Raw genomic sequence first — 16,877 nt, forward strand, 5'->3', positions numbered from 1 at the left:
GCAAGGTCCACACTAAAACTTAGTATGCAGCAGGCGAGTGAGTGCCAAATAGATTTACATCCCAGTTTGTCACCAGCTAAATATTTGTGTAGAGAAGTCCTTAGACTGGGGACGGAGAATAATTTTTGATTAGGGGCTACTCCAAGATTTTGGAAAGTGGTTGAGGGCCTGCACTCTTCCATGATATTAATGGAGGAGATGTGGGGTCTGGGAAGGAGGTTGGGTGCAGAAGGGAGTTTGGGGTAAGGGATTAAGAACATAAGAATGGCCATACTGGGTCAGACCAACAGTCCATCTAGCCCAGTATCCTGTCTGCTGACAGCGGCCAATACCAGATGCCCCAGAGGGAAGGAACACAACAAGTAATCCTCTTGTGATCCCTCCCCTGTCACCCATTTCCAGATTGGGGTGCAGGAAGGCCTGAGGTCGGGGAGGGAGTTTGGATGAAGGAGGCAGTTATGACTGGGACACAGGATTGCGATGCAGAGGTTTGGGTTGTGACCTAGAGCAGGAGGGGATTGTGATCTGGGGCAAGGTATTGGGGTGCCAGATCTGGGAGAGAGTAAGGGCTCAGGAGGGGGGAAGAGGATTTAGCTTATGAAGGGTGGTGGGGTAGGAGTGGGAGGACAGATGGTTTAGGGGAGAGAGGGGCTGTGGTACCAGAGGCAGGTTCTGGCTAGGAGACTTACTTGGGTGACTCCCAGCCAGAAGCCCAGCACATTTCATAGGCAGATTTCTTGCCTGCCCTGTCCCTGCACAGGCTGCAGGGACCATGTGCATCTATGAATAAGAGCCTGAGAGGAGGGCGAAGTGGTGCTTTGTGTGTTGCCTGTTCTTCAAACAGGCAGCTCCCATTGGCTAGAAACAGGCCAATGGGATTGTGCTGGGGGTGGGAGCAGCCTGTTCCCTCTCCCCTCCCCCCCCCCCCCCCCCAAGCTCACAGCTGAGAAATACAAATGGCCTGGTAGCTGCTTTACTGAGCCGCATGTGGAGAGCCAAGTCAAGCAAGGGAGTTTGAGGCTCCCTGCTGCGTCTGTGGGCCGGATCTGGTGGCTTGGCAGGTGGAATGCAGCCTGCGCACCCTGTTTTGTCCAGCCCTGCCTTAGACACATAATGTAAGCACTGTTTGGTTCTTACAACACAGAAATGCTTACACAGTTTTTGTTTCATTTTAAAAGCTACACACAGGGTATATTCTACTCTGCAGGTGAACAGCCCTTAGCCCAGGTTGGCTGATTTAGGACAGCCACAAGTTTTTAATTGCATTATAGACATGCCCATCCTTAGTCATAGAACTCAAATTGAATTGGGGGCAAGGCCTGATAGCATTGGTGAATCAGAGTGAATTATGTAAGACCATCCCCCATAAGCCACTTACATAAAAATAACAGTGGGAGTTGAAAAACAAGATCTTTTAAAAATTATGGTAAGAGATATTGTATGTAATCCCATATACGTCCTTCATGAGAGGAGTCCTGCTGATGTCCAAAATATGCAATTTTGATTTGGCCAGCAATGGCAAAACAAGTACATGTAACCAACTCCAAACCAATATCTTGGATTTGAACAGGCACCCGTCTCCTCCTTCAGCTTGATATCATATAAAAATCATCCCTTCTTCAGTTTCGGATACATTCTTATACCGTGCTCATTAACATAGTATATAAGCACCTTCTATTTGTGCATTAAGAAACATGAATAAACATCTGTAGACTGTCGTGTGTTGTTTGTTCTCTCATCGATTCTCCAGGCAGAGAAGTGTGCATTGTAGCACACTTGTTTTGGTAGGGTTGTGGGTTTTTTCATCTTTTTGTCTTGCTGGAATTGGTCCTGCTCAGTCCTGTCTTGTTCTTCATTCAGTTTCATATAGTTGTTCGCTCACTGTTTGATCTCTTCTGGTAAATCTAATTTCCATTCCTTTATTTCTCAAACTGGGGGGGGGCTCTTCACTCCCTTCCAGTGTTAGACTAGCAGCTGCCTCCATTTGGGAGAGAAGCTGCCACTTCGAGTTGAAGCATAGTCTTCCCACCCTGCAATACCAGGCTCCCCCAAAGGAGGGAATATGGCAATGACCCAGGTACTTTCCAATGGGAGTCAACAATATAAATCCTCAGGTACTAATAAGGGCTAGTAGTATCGCCTCTGTCCTCGGCTAGAGAAGCTTCTCCGCTGCCTGGCATGGAGGAGGATATCCTACTCTCACAAAACTAAGAGAGTGCTGAGACTCCTGCTGCCCAAAGCCTTTGCATCTCTTCTCCCTAACACCTGACTTAGTACACACACACATTCTAAATTGGTTAAAGGCCAATCTATACATAATATTCCTAACACAACAGCAAGGAAATTGTTTTAAGACATCAGCAGTATATACCCTCTATTCTTTTACCCACAGAGACCACCCAATATACCTCATTATTTTCCTGTATAACGCAAATTCCCCTAAATTAGCAAAAGCCATTCCCCATGTACCATGTTAGCCCTCATTTGCAGATGCAAGGAACATTACTGGAGATGTATGACAAAAGGGAGTGTTGTATTCCTTTCTTAAGGTGTTGCAAAAGGTTTGCACATAGAGAATGGGGATAGCAATTATATTCATATTCTCTGGTAACTGCTGATCATAAGCATTCGGTTATCAATAACTTATTTTTATTATTAAAATAATATAATGTCAGAGGGACCTTCAGACTTTCATTGTGTACTCCTTTCTGACTTTCAACAATATGTTGTTGAAACTGGAAAGGTCCAAAAAATTGTGAAACTTGTGAATTGTCTTAAAGCTAATTTTCTACTGCTTGAACTCAGATTCACAGATTTACTTGAAAATTCCCAGAAAATTAAGGCTTTACTCAGATTATGTGCTGAAACTTTGGGGCAGAAACATGGTGCATTACCTCTACTATATATACCTATAGAATGGGGAACACTATCTTGGGAAGCGGTGACTCTGAAAAAGTCTCGGAAGCTATGGTAACATCATATGAGATCCTGGTGTGACACTGTGGCCAAAATGGCAAGTGCAGTCCTTTGATGAATAAACAGGGAAACCTTGAGTGGGAGAAGAAAGGTTATATTATTTCTGTATTTGGTACTGGAGTGATTGCTGCTGGAATTCTGTGTCCATTTCTACTGTCCACAGTTCAAGAAGGAGAGGGTTCAAAGAGGAACCACGAGAATTATTAAAGGGTTAGAAAATATTCCTTATAATGGTAGATTAAAGGAGCTCAGTCTATTTATTTTAACAGAAAAGTTAAAACGGGTGACTTGATCACAGTCTGCAGGTATGTATCTAGAGAAAAAATATTTGATATTCACACTTCAGTTTAGCAGATGAAATTTCTATTGCTAGAAGTTGAAGTTAAACAAATTTCAGTGAGAAACAAGGCACCAATGTAGCAAAGAATACTATTGGAATAACTTACTTAGAGTCATGGTGGATTCTCCATGAGTGACAATTTTTAAATCAAAATTGTTTATTTTGCTAGTTCAAAGGGAAACCAATTCAGAGTAGGGATGTTAAATATTGATTAATTGACTAGTCAAGTAACCTCATGAATTCTTATTGGTTAGTCAACTATTCTACAGTTCCCCGGGGCGGGGCCAGCAGTCAGTGTGCCCGGGCCCCACCCCTGAGGAGCCTCCTGCAACTTTGTATCAGGTGGAAGCTCGTACATGAGGGGAGCCAGTTTAAAAAACATCTCCGCTCATGGACTGGCTGTCTGTTGCCCTGTGCTGCTGCCTCTGATAAAGAGGCAACATCATATGGTGGCAGCAGCCCCTGTCTGGAGGGTAGGTGTCTGAGCTCCTGGACCAGACACAAGCCGAAACTGAGCCAGGCTTGCTGGCCAGCCTGCTAAATAATTTACTGGTGTGTGAGGGGAGGGAAATGTGTGTAGTCTATAGCATTAACTGATAAGCCTTTGCTTATCGGTTAATTGACTACACTATTACATCCCTAATTCAGAGTAGGGATGTAAGCAACTGGTTGAATAGTTAACTACTCAGTAAGCCTAGGTTTATCAGGTAGTCATTGACTACTTGCTCTCCCCCCCCCCCCCCCGCCTCTCTGTCTGTCTGCCTCATTTTTGAGGAATAAGGGTTCTTGGGCAAAATGGCCCCATCCACACTCTGTTTTTTGCGCAAAAACCTCTTCCACAAAAAGAATCGGAAGAGACTATGCAAATGAGTGTGAGAAATGCTAATGAGTGCTTCATTTGCATTTCCTCTTCCGCAAGAAAGATGCGGTATAGATGGAGCCTAACGTAAGTGAATGTTTAAGAAATTTCCTCTCATTTGAGGTAACTGGTTTAGTATAGTGTTGTCTTCCCAAATTATTCAGGACCCTAGAACCAGCATTTAATTTTGGTCAAACTAAATCATACAGTGTCCTAAACAATCACATATATTAGCACACTTCAAACAGTAATGTTGGAAAAATAAACATTACCAAAACAAAAATATATTAACATTTTTTTAAAAATATAGCTTTAGATTATGCTCAAAGCTTTTGTATTCTAAGAGTTTACATATCAAAGTAATGTACTTAGCATAAAGTCTAGAATTTTTATAACTGATTATTTTATGCTGCAAGAGTGACATTTTTTCATTTAAAAGCATCTGTTACTGTAAAATAATTAAGCTTGGCAGGTTTAGGTTTTATCAGTAAATGTAGATTTCACCATACATATACAACAAAAGTAATTCCACTGATAAGTAACATTTGCAACTAAAGCAAAGTAAGAAAAATGCTGCTTGATAACTTCTTTGATTTTTGTACAAAAGGATAGTTGATGTGTTCTGAAATGTAACATTAACTTGTGTTTGAACGCTTATAAAGTTTTCAATTTTTGAATCTCACATCTATTTATCATTCAGCAGTTATTGCCTGATCTCCCCATAATTTCCTGTAATTGTAAACATTTAAATAGATAATAATAGAAAAAGTGCTTACAATTAAACATTGATGTTAGACATTATAAAAAATATCATTATGTAAAGCCTAAACATCACGTTAACTTTTCATGTATTTTAAGAAATTTAGATAATCAGATTTTTTGAAGTTCCTTACAACATGAGAGTAATAAACTAACTTTTTATTGCTGTGTTCCTAGTTATAATTCATATGGCATTAATCTTGGTAATGTATGTCTGGAAAAAATTTATTCAGCCTCTAAGAACAAGTTGATAATACACAAAAGGATGCAAATATACACCTGTTAACATACAGTATTTCTTATTTTACAGAGACCAGGCATGCTACGATATAATTCCATTATATAATACAATGAAGAAGAAAGTCTTGTCTGATTCTGATGAGGTAATTTAATGAAATACCATATGCATATTGAAAATCCACTTTGATTTTTTTATTCAGTTTGAAAAATAATCATTTAATGTGACAATATCTAAGAGTAACCACAATAGGAGGACTTAGAATTTCTTGCTATGAAGGCAGTATATTCAACCCATTTTAAGAGGCTAGAGGGTACCCTATACCACGTAGCTGTATTCCTTCTAGACACATGGTATCCAACATGCTAGCCACTAGCCACATGTGACTGGTTGGTTGGTTGAGTGTGGCTATTAGGCTTGAAAAGTGTGGCTAGTTGGCTGGTTGAGTGTGACACGTTCTCTGTAGCAGTAGCCACTATAGTAGAACTGGTTGGACACTATAGTTCTAGACAGTTGAGGAATAGTGGGTGAAATTTTCCCCATCCTCCAATTCATAGGGCTTACATGGTAACTTTGTGCACACTGTCTATATGAAGGTGAATTTCACTTAATATATAAAAACTCAGAAGTCCAAAAGTATTAAAATATATGGTGGTCATCGTGTTCCAGAAATTTGAGGGTTACGGAGAAAAATGTGATAGGAAAAAAACTGGAAGATTCTTCAAAGGGACAGGGATAGAATTACACGGAACTGAAAAAAATAAGTACACTTTGTAAAACACATTCTGAAACATGCTTATATGTTAACATTAGACTACTCATATTTTCTTGCTCAAAGGAAGAAGAGAAAGATACAAATGTACCAGGAACGTCCACTAGAAAAAGGAAGGTAATAATTGCCCTTACTTGCTTCAAAGATTGAGATCACTGTAAATAGCACCAAAAAAGGCATATGCAAGAAAAAGAATCATTAAAAACTGAAATGCTTTAGGATGATATCTAGTCTTCAAAATACTGTATACCCCTCCCCCCCCCCCCCCCCCCCCATGAATCAACTTCACAGTAGTAACTTTCTTTATTAGCTGTAATTTTGAAAACATTTCTCTACCTGTTCCATCAAGTATTTCTGGTTTGCTAATAATGATTTACACCTTTTATTACTTTGATTTAATCACTTCAGTCTAATTTGTGAAAACAGCTAGTGACTATTCTATATTAATAAGCCTATTTCCATTACAGGATCATCAACCCAAGCGAAGGCTGCGCAACAGAGCACAGTCATATGATGTTCAGGCATGGAAGAGACAATGCCAGGAGTTGTTGAATCTTATTTTTCAGTGCGAGGACTCAGAACCTTTTCGTCAACCAGTGGATCTCCTTGAATATCCAGTGAGTATTTTAATGGGAGCAAGGCTGGTCATAGTTTTCATTCTTGTGATGAGGAGGAATTGCAGCTTTCTTTTTCAACAGTATTTTTTTTTTATTTGCTGTAGTGGTTTTAGTATTGTCTAGGAAATCTGACTCTGTTTCTGAAGCTTTGGTCATCTAGAATAATGAAGATAAACTTATTTATTTGAAAGTTCATGATCATGCATGCTTCTCAGATAATTATGTAGTTATATTTTTACCAAAGCAAAATGTTTATTAATTATCATTTTTTTACATTGTGCTTATGAGATCCTTTTTTCAGTAGCTTAGGGTATGTCTACACTAGCCCCCTAGTTCGAACTAGGGTGGCTAATGTAGGCATATTGTAGGGATATTTAAATCCCGGGCTTCATTTGCAAGTTCAAATGCCTACATTAGCCACCCTAGTTCGAACTAGGGGGCTAGTGTAGACATACCCTCATATCCTAGCCAAACTCTCTCTGTTGTGGCTCGAATTTCCATACCTGTTGTCTGTTTTACGCTGAGTTACTTTTGATAGTTTCACTGGGAGAAATGGTTATTCCTGAGAATGAGCTGTAGGAAAAATAGCATGTTTGGCAGGTTAGGGTCATAGAAGACTAGCAGTGAAAGAGACCTCAGAAGGTCATATAGTCTAGTTCCCTGCTCAAAGCAGGACCAACCCCAACTAAATCTGCCAGCCAGGGCTTTGTCAGTCTTGGCCTTAAAAACCTCGTAAGGATGGAGATTACATCACCTCCCCAGGCAATCAATTCCTGTGCTTTCACCATTGTCCTAGGGAAGCAGTTTTTTCTTGTATCCAACCTAGACCTCTTACACTGCAACTTGAGCTTCTTCAGTCATTCGCCACTACTGAAAATAGCCTAGCTCTATCCTCTTTGGAGCCCCCTTTCAGGTAGTTGAAGGCTGCTATCAGATCCCCCCTCACTCTTCTCTCCTGCAGAATAAATAAGTCCAGTTCCCTCAGCCCCCGAGTCATTTTTGTTATCTTCTGCTAGACACTCTCCAATTTGTCCACAAATTGGGGGCCCCAAACTAGATACAATACTCCAAATGTGGCCTTACCAGTGCTGATTAGAGGGGAATAATCACTTCCCTAGATCTGCTGGCAATGCTCGTACTAATGCAGCCCAATATGCCATTAGCCTTCTTGGCAGCAAAGGCATACTGTTGACTTATATCCGTCCTTTCATCTATGGTAATCCGCAGGTCCTTTTGTGCAGAACTGCTGCCTACCCAGTTGGCCCTTAGGCTGTAGCAGTTCATGGGATTCGGTCAACCTAAGTGCAGGACTTTGTCCTTGTTGAAACTCATCCAATTTCTTTTGGCCCAATCCTCCAAGTTGTCAAGGTCACTCTGGACCCTATCCCTACCCTCCAGCATATCTGTCTCTCCCCCCACCTTAGTGTCATCTGCCAACTTGCTGAGGGTGCAGTCCATTCCACCATCCAGATCATTAATGAAAATGTTGAACAAAACCAGAGGTAGGCAATAATTTTTGAAGGGGTGGCCACTTCAGAAATTTTCAAAGTGGTTGTGGGCTGCCCTGAAAGAGGCGGGGCCTTTAAATAACAGAAGTTGAAAGGGCTTGCACCACCCCTGTGACTCCCAGGGAATGTGTTAGCAAGGGGTGGGAGTTGCAAGCCTTTGAGCCTTTTCAACTCCTGCTCTTTTAAGGGTTCCCACCTTAGCAGCTGCCTGGAATGCGTGAGCCCTTTCAATAGAAGCAGTTGAAAGGGCTTGTATCTTCCAGCCCCACTTCTGATGCATTGCTTGGGAGCCGCCAGGGAGGTCTGAGCCCTTTCATCTCCTCCTATATAAAGGGCTTGCACCTGCCGGGTGGCTGCTACCATGTTGCCTGTCAGCTGCCCAGAAGACATAAGCCTATTAAATAGAAGCAGTTGAAAGGGCTCATGGCCTCACTAATGTGTTTCCTGGGAGCTGCTGGGGAGGCACTAGCCATTTCAAATGCTTCTATTTAAACAACTTGCACCTGCCTGGCAGCTGCAGGGAAGGTGTAAGCCCTTTAAATAGAAGCAGTTGAAAGGGTTTGCACCTCCCAAGCAACACTTTAGAGAGCGGGGCTGGGAGCTGCCACATGGGTCAGATGGAAGAGCTTGGCAGGCCGGATACAGCTGCCTGACACAGGCTCTTGGCCAGCCTTGCCCAAGACCAACCCATAGGGCGCTCCACTTGATATCAGCTGCCAACTAGATATTGATTGCTTGATCAATACCCATTGAGTCTGACGATATAGCTAACTTTCTCTCCACCTAATAGTCCATTCATCCAAGCCATACTACTTTAACTTGCTGGCAAAAATACTATGGAAGAGCATAGCAAAAGCTTTGTACAGGCAGTCCCCGGGTTACGTACAAGATAGGGACTATAGGTTTGTTCTTAAGTTGAATTTGTATGTAAGTCGGAACTGGCTCCAGATTCAGCCGCTGCTGAAACTGGTCAGCGGCTGACTACAGGAAGCCCTAGGCAGAGTTGCTCTGCCCCCTGCTTCCTGGAATCAGCTGCTGATCAGTTTCAACAGTGGCTGAATCTGCGACTCCTGGGACAGAACAGCTGGGGCACTGCCGGGTAGGTCCTCGCAGGACCAACCCGGCAGCACCCCAGCTGCTCTACCCCAGGCGTCCCGCAACAAAAGCCTGGTCTGCTGGGGGGGGGGGGGAGGGGCGCACTAGCTGTGCCCCCTGCCCCCCCCCCTCCCCCCAGCAGACCAGGAAGACCCGAGCAAAGCCGCGGAGGCGCAGAGGTCTCGCCGCCTCTGCGGCTTTGCTCCTGTCTCCCTGCTGTGCTGGGGGAGTCCCCCCCCCCAGCACAGCAGGGAGACCCGAGCAAAGCCGCACAGGCGGCGGGATCCCCCGCCTCTGCAGCTTTGCTCCTGTCTCCCTGCTGTGTCCTCAACACTCTCCAGAAACTTCCAGGATTGTCTGTACACTGCTGTATTACTCTCAGCAGATATAAGGATGATTGAATTTACCCATGAGAGCCAGGCTCTGTAATCTGGAAACTTCTGTTGGTTTTAAAGTCATCTTTTAAAAAGTGAAAGTCAGATCCTAGTGAGGAAAATAGGACCATAAACTTTGTCAAATTAAGTGTAAAAATATAATAAGAAAAGCCAAAAAGGAGTTTAAAGAACAGCTAGCCAAAAACTCAAGAAGTAATAGTACATTTTTTTTTTAAGTACCTCAGAATCAGGAAGCTGGCTAAACAACCAGTGGGGTCCTTGGATGATTGAGATGCTAAAGGAGCACTCAAAGATGATCAAGTCATTGCTGAGAAACTAAATGATTTCTTTGCCTCAATTTTCATGGCTGAGGATGTTAGGGAGATTCCCAAACTTGAGCCATTCTTTTTAGGTGACAAATCTGAGGAATTGTCCCATATTGAGGTGTCATTAGAGTTGGAACAAATTGACAAACTTAACAGTAACAGGTCACCGGCACCAGCTGGCATTCACCCAAGAGTTCTGAAAGAACTCAAATGTGAAATTGCAGAACTATTAACTGTGGTTTGTAACCTATCCTTTACATCAGCTTCTGTACTTAATTACTGGAAGATAGCTAAAGGTGACACCAGTATTTTAAAAGGGTTTCTAATGGTGATTCTGGCAATTACAGACCAGTAAGTCTAACATCAGTACCTGGCAAATTAGTTGAAACAATAGTAAAGAATAAAATTGTCAGATACCTAGATGAACATAATTTGTTGGGGAAAAGTCAACATGGTTCTGTAAAGGGAAATCATGCCTTATTTTAATCTGCTACAGTTTTTTGGGGGGGTAAGAGGGGGTCAACAAACATGTGGACAAGGGAAATCCAGTGGATACACTATACTTAGAGTTCCAGAAAGCCTCTCACAAGATTCCTCAGCAAAGGCTCATACGTAAAGTAAATTGTCATGGGATAAGAGGGACAGTCCTTTCATGGATTGATAAAAGACAGGAAACACAAAGGGTAGAAATAAATGGTAAGTTTTCAGAATGGAGAAAGATAACTAGTAGTATCCCCCAAGGGTCTGTCCTGGAACTAATCCTAGTAAATTATTTACAAATGATCTGGAGAAAGGGGTAAACAGTGAAGTGGTAAAATTTGCAGATGATACCAAACTGCTCGAGATAGTTAAGACCAAAGCAGACTGTGAAGAGCTTCAAAAAGATCTCACCAAACTAAGTGATTGGGCAACAAAATGGCAAATGAAATTTAATGTTGATAAATGTAAAGTAATGCACATTGGAAAAAATAATCCCAATTATACATAAAATATGATGGCAACTAATTTAGCTACAACTATTCCAGAGAAAGATCTTGCAGTCATTGTGGATAGTTCTTTGAAAACATCCACTCAGTGTGCAGCAGCAGTCAAAAAAGCAAACAATGTTAGGCATCATTTAAAAAAAAAGAGATAGAGAATAAGACATAAAATCATGGTACAGCCACCTCTTGAATACTGCGTACAGATGTGGTCGCCTCATCTCAGAAAAGATATATTAGCATTGGAAAAGGTTCAGAAAAGGGCAACAAAAATGATTAGGGGTTTCTAATGGTCCTGTATGAAGAGAGATTAAAAAGACTTGGACTTTTTAGCTTAGAAGACACTAAGGAGGGGTATGATCTTTAAAGGAGGACTATAAAATCATGAATTGTGTGGAAAAGTGAATAAGGAAAAGTTATTTACCTGTTCCCATAGTGTAAGAAGTAGGAGTCCGCTAATGAAATAAATAGGTAGCAGGTTTAAAACAAACAAAAAGAAGGTTTTTTTCATGCAGCACACAGTCAACCTGTGGAACTCCTTGCCAGAGGATGTGAAGACTAGAATTTTAACAGGGTTCAAAAAAGGAGTTAGATAAATCCATGGAGGTTAGGCCCATCAATGGCTATTAGTCAGGATGGGTAGGAATGGTGTCCTTAGTCTCTGTTTGTCTGGAAATGAATGACAGGAGAGGGATCACTTGATGATTGCCTATTGTGTTCACTCTCTCTAGGACATCCTGTCAGTAGACAGGATACTGGGCTAGATGGACCTTTAGTCTGACCTAGGATCACCATTCTTGTGTTCTTGTCCAAAGAATACCTTGTCTATCTCATCTTGCTTACCTGGCGGTCTGTTAACAGACAGAGCCGGATTAACGTTTTGTGGGCCCTCATGTAGTCATTATCAGCCTCTTCTGAGTGTAGGCCTGATGTGGTAGTGCTATAGTTTACCTGGTACTGAGTCTCAGAGATATTTTTTATTTTGATCACATACCTCTGCAAAATTGTATGTATTGCCATACACAGCTTCCTCAGCCCCCAGTTTTTCTCATTGACCTGTACACCCATATGGGTTTACTAGTGTCCACAGTGAGAATAAATTTCATAGTGATTAGGGGAAACTCCCCACAGATTTATTTCCTTCCTCAACTAGACACTTTGTAACCTTGTCCACCCTATTTCACCAGTCACATTATGTAATCCTGGTCTCAGCTCAATAAAGTTCCACAGCCAGCAGCTACCTAGAATCATAGAATACGAGAACTGGAAGGGACCTCAAATCCAGTCCCCTGCCCTCATGGCAGGACCAAGCACGGTCTAGATCATCCCTGACAGGTGTCTATCTAACCTGCTCTTAAATATCTCCAGTGATGGAGATTCTAAAACCTCCCTAGGCAATTTATTCCAGGGTTTAACCACCCTGACAGTTAGGAGTTTTTTCTTAATGTCCAACATAAATCTCCCTTGCTTCAGTTTAAGCCCATTGCTTCTTGTCCTATCATCAGAGGCCAAGGAGAACAATTTTCCCTCTTCCTCCCAGTGATACTGCTATCATGTCCCCTCTCGATCTTCTCTTTTCCAAACTAAACAAGCCCCGGTCTTTCAGGTCAAGAGGTAGTATTTCTCTCAACTAGACTTAAAAGATGCTTTAGTGGTCTTCTATGCAGACTTCTAAAGTTGAAATAGAATTTGGCAAAGCAATTCTAATTGACAAGTAAGCTTGTAAGTGAGAAATACTGGGACCAGCAAAAATAATTTGTTACATGTTCATTTGTTGATAATTTTTATAGGATTACAGAGATATTATTGACACACCAATGGATTTTGCTACAGTTAGAGAAACTCTGGAAGCTGGCAATTATGAGTCTCCAATGGAATTATGTAAAGATGTAAGACTGATTTTCAGCAACTCTAAAGCTTATACACCAAGCAAAAGATCAAGGGTAAGGATTTACAATTTACTCATCCAAATTCTTTATATATATTTAAGTTCCAGAGAGTATGTCAACTCATCTATATATTTGCCTAGTTTTACAACAAGCTGTATTAAAAGCATTTACAAAAATTAATACAAACTAAGATTTCATACAGTTACTTGTTTATATGGCTCTATATCCAGTACTCTTAAATGTAAGTACAATGTTAATATTCCAAATTGATTTTTCTGCTATATATTTGAGATTTTGTGTCTGTCAGTTCAAGAACTCCTAAACAGTGAGAGCAAGGATCCCAAATTTGGTATACAGCTTCCTCTTATCATAACTTAAGGTAATGGTTTGGTTGTGCCTGTAATGGGGTTGCTTCTAAGAAAACCATACAGAAAAGAGACAGAATCACTAGGCAGGTGAAAGGGGCTGGCTGCCCTCCCCTGCCATCCAGGAGTAACCCAGCCTGAACCTCCCACTCTTCCCCCAAGAGTGCCCTTTAGGAAGGCCCCCTTCAGTTCATACAGGAACATTGCTGGCTGTTTCCCTTCATCTGGGAGTTTGGGGAAAGTTCACAGTTTGCTGTATTCCTTCGTCTCTCACTCAACCTGGGAATCTCAGGGGGCAGATAAACCTAGACTTGCCCCAGCCAGCGATCATGTACCCTTCTCCCAGCTGTACCCGCAGGAGCTGCAGCAGCCATGGACTGATGCTTCTCACCTGGCCCCGAACTGCTACAGTGAGAGAGGGCTGCGGCATTCCTCTCTCTCTCAGGCAGTCTGCATACTAAACCCCTAATCCCCAGCCCCACCCCAGAGCAATGATTCAAATTAAGAAAAACAAAAACTACAATATGCTACTAATAGCCTTTCTTCTGCTCATCCAGGGCTAGGTATTAACTACTAATTCTGAGACTGAAGAGAAGTGCAGTCAGCTATTCTGTGCATAAGGGCTTATTCACCTGTGTAGACTGGTGATTCTCCTCCAAAGCTTCTCATTTGCTGTTGCCTTAATAGAGGAGACAATTTTTTATCAGCAACCTCACAAAGTCTGCCTCCACCCTGATTGGCCTTGGGTCGGGGTGGGGCAACATGCAAAGTCTCCTCCAGCCCTGCAAGGGGCTTGGCACTTAATCAGCCGCCATCTGCTTCTCAGCTGGCAGTTGACTCTAAACAAAACACTCTCTTGCAGAGTGGGGGCAGACTTTGCGTGCGCCCCCTTCCAAGGCCCTGATTGACCTGGGGGCAGAAGGGAAGTGTGCAAAGTCTCCTCCCACTGCCAGGGGCATGGGCACGTAGAGGGAACTGCCAGCTGTTCAGAACAGTAGGCAATTCTCGGAGGGGGTGGGGGGACGGAGACAAAGATTTTGCCCCGCCTCCCCCAAACACACACACACACACACACACACACACACACACACACACACAACAATCAGGTTCTGTGGGTGGGGAAGCACGGAAGTGTCTTGGTCCCGCTCCTTCCACCTGAGGCCTGCTTGGGACCACTTCAAAAATTTCTGAAGTGGCCCCCTGTCAAAAATTATTGCCCACTCTTAGGCTATGTCTAGACTACACTGAAGTTTCAAAAGAGGATATGCAAATTCTGCAGAAATTTGTATATATTCTTCCGATCTCACTTTCAAAAGCAGAGCTTTTGTAAGTGAAAGTAGTCAGGACATGATTTTTTTCGGTAAACACCCCCCTTTTCCAAAAAGCCGTGTAAATCTCATTGTTTTGAGGAAGAGCGGATTTTCAAAAAAGGGGTTGCCGAAAAAACTGCGTCCCGACTACTTTCACTTTTGAAAGCTCCTCTTTTGAAAGTAAAATCGGAAGAAGATATGCAAATTCCTTCAGAATTGGCATATCCTCTTTAGAAACTTCAGTGTAGTCTAGACGAGCCCTTACTATATAACAAATTTGGTGGTCCTAGCTCTTACCATTTAAGTGAAGTTCTTGGACAGATGGACAGACAGACAAATTCTTTCATTGTAGATTTGAACAGTTGGCTTTTCAGCTTCAGTAATTTTAAGGTTATCAAATAAGGTTATTTATTCGAGTTGCTTATAGAGTCCAGTGTTTTCTCCATACACAAACTATTATACTATTAGCAGATCAGGTATCAATCTTCTTTTGTCCATTTGTAAATCAGGGTTTGAAGAGATTCCTTCACTTGTATTCTCCAGTGAGGTGTTGGGCTACTTAGATATTGTCACACCTACAACTGTAATATTGAAATGCCAAACTGGCTTCCCAGTGCTTTTAGTGAGCTCTTAGCTCAGGGGTGGGCAATAATTTTTGAAGGGGAGTCGCTCCAAGATTTTGGTAAGTGATCAAGTAGTTATTTTTTCTGTGGAAATTATATGGGGTCTAGTACAGAGGCTGGGTGCAGAAGGGAGTTCTGGTCTGGGGTGCAGGAGAGGGTGTGGGGTCTGAGAGGGAGATTTAGTGAAAGAGAGGGTTGTGACCTAAGGCAGGAGATTGGGATCCAGAGTCTGGGAAAGGGTATGGGTGCAGTAGAGGATTATGGACGTAGAATGGGATGCACGGTCTGGGAGGGAGTTGGTGCATGGCAGGGGGTGGGGTGCCAGAGCAGGCTCTCACTGTGAGGGGCTTACCTTAGCAGCTCTCAGCCAGCAGCCCAGCAGGACTCTGAGGCAGGCTTTCCTGTCTGCCAGGAGCCCCATACTGCTCAAAAGGGATGGCTGTTCTATGTGGCCCTCTGCACTGGTGGGGGGGAAGGCTTCATGTGCTGCCCCCACTCCTAACACAGTTTCTTAGATGTCGTTGGCTAGGAAATTGTGCTGGGAGTGGGGGCATCATGCAGAGCCCCTGCCCTACTTCCCCAGAGTGGAGAGAACCACAGGGAGCAGCCAACCACTTTGAGAGCGTGGAGCTGCTCCATGCTGCAGGAGTGGGTCTTGAGCCAGACTAAAAGGCTTGGCAGGCTGCATTTTGTCTACCCTGTCTTAGCTGTTACATCTATTTTCATTTTCCAAGTGTTTTGCATTCCCCCATGCCCTAAAAAAGTACTTTAACCAGTCCATTTGTGTGGGGTGTTTTCCCCCAGAGCTATAGCAACTGTACTCTATTAACTGGATATGAAACAAACTCTCGTCTGCTAGGTAACTAGAACCAGGGCTCCATGAATTATTCAAACCCGATGTAGGTTTGAGGATAAAGACTAAGAAAATATCTAAGGTACCGAGGTAGTTTTAATTAGAGCTGTGGCAGTGCTTGCAGCCCACTTTCTCTCTCCTTTTTGGGTGGATTGCTAATACTGAATAATACCCTGATACAGGCATAGATGAACACAACTTAATATTACAAAACTAAATTGCTTGCACTGGATTACTGTGGTTCTCAAAATATATTCCCATCACAGATGCATGCTGATTCTTGTCCCCTTTTTCATCAGAGCCTGTAGTCTGAAGATGCTGTCAGAAACTCAGAGAGGAGAGCCATGCACCTCTTTCTAAACTCTTCTTTTGTGCTAATATGTATATATTAATGTGTGTAATATTTTATAAATTGATATTGTTATAGATATTCAGTTAAAACAAATGCTGCTGGAAAACTGTAAACCTTAAAAGATTTTTTGCATTATTTGCTTATTCCATACATTGGCTTCTCTTTTTCATAGATTTACAGTATGAGTTTGCGCCTTTCTGCTTTCTTTGAGGAACACATAAGTTCCGTTTTATCAGATTATAAATCTGCTCTGCGCTTTCATAAAAGAAATACGATAAAGAAACGAAGGAGGAAAAGAAGAAGAAGCAGCTCTGTTTCCAGTAGTGCTGCATCAAGGTACGTTAATTTCTGAAAGATAATATGAAATCCTATATAAGCCTGACATATCTACACAGTAGAACTTGATGTGGTATTTTTTAATACTTCCTTTATTATTCCTTATATTGCTGAATGATATATTTGATATGCAAGTTCCTATGATGTGGAAGCTTTTTAAACTTTTAACAAAAGCTATCATAGTGAAAGTTATTAAAATTCAAATAACTGCTAAACATACAGTAGAAAAGCATTGTTAAAATAATGATGGCATCATATTTTGCAATATAACTAGCATTTAGAGTGATTCTTCATTAAAGATTCAC

General features: G+C 42.2%; 1 protein-coding gene across 1 annotated transcript in view; it reads left to right on the forward strand.

Annotated features, from left to right (window-relative positions):
• The window catches only part of PHIP (PHIP subunit of CUL4-Ring ligase complex), a 303,792-nt gene that overhangs the window by 266,251 nt on the left and 20,664 nt on the right, over positions 1 to 16,877 (forward strand). The window contains exons 33-37 of the mRNA XM_075923789.1: positions 5,245 to 5,317; positions 6,011 to 6,061; positions 6,412 to 6,561; positions 12,635 to 12,787; positions 16,409 to 16,572. Coding sequence (XP_075779904.1) covers positions 5,245 to 5,317; positions 6,011 to 6,061; positions 6,412 to 6,561; positions 12,635 to 12,787; positions 16,409 to 16,572 — 591 coding nt within the window. The remainder of the gene's footprint in view (positions 1 to 5,244; positions 5,318 to 6,010; positions 6,062 to 6,411; positions 6,562 to 12,634; positions 12,788 to 16,408; positions 16,573 to 16,877) is intronic.

Source organism: Pelodiscus sinensis, chromosome 3 (assembly GCF_049634645.1).
Source record: "Pelodiscus sinensis isolate JC-2024 chromosome 3, ASM4963464v1, whole genome shotgun sequence".
Taxonomy (NCBI): Eukaryota; Metazoa; Chordata; order Testudines; family Trionychidae; genus Pelodiscus; species Pelodiscus sinensis.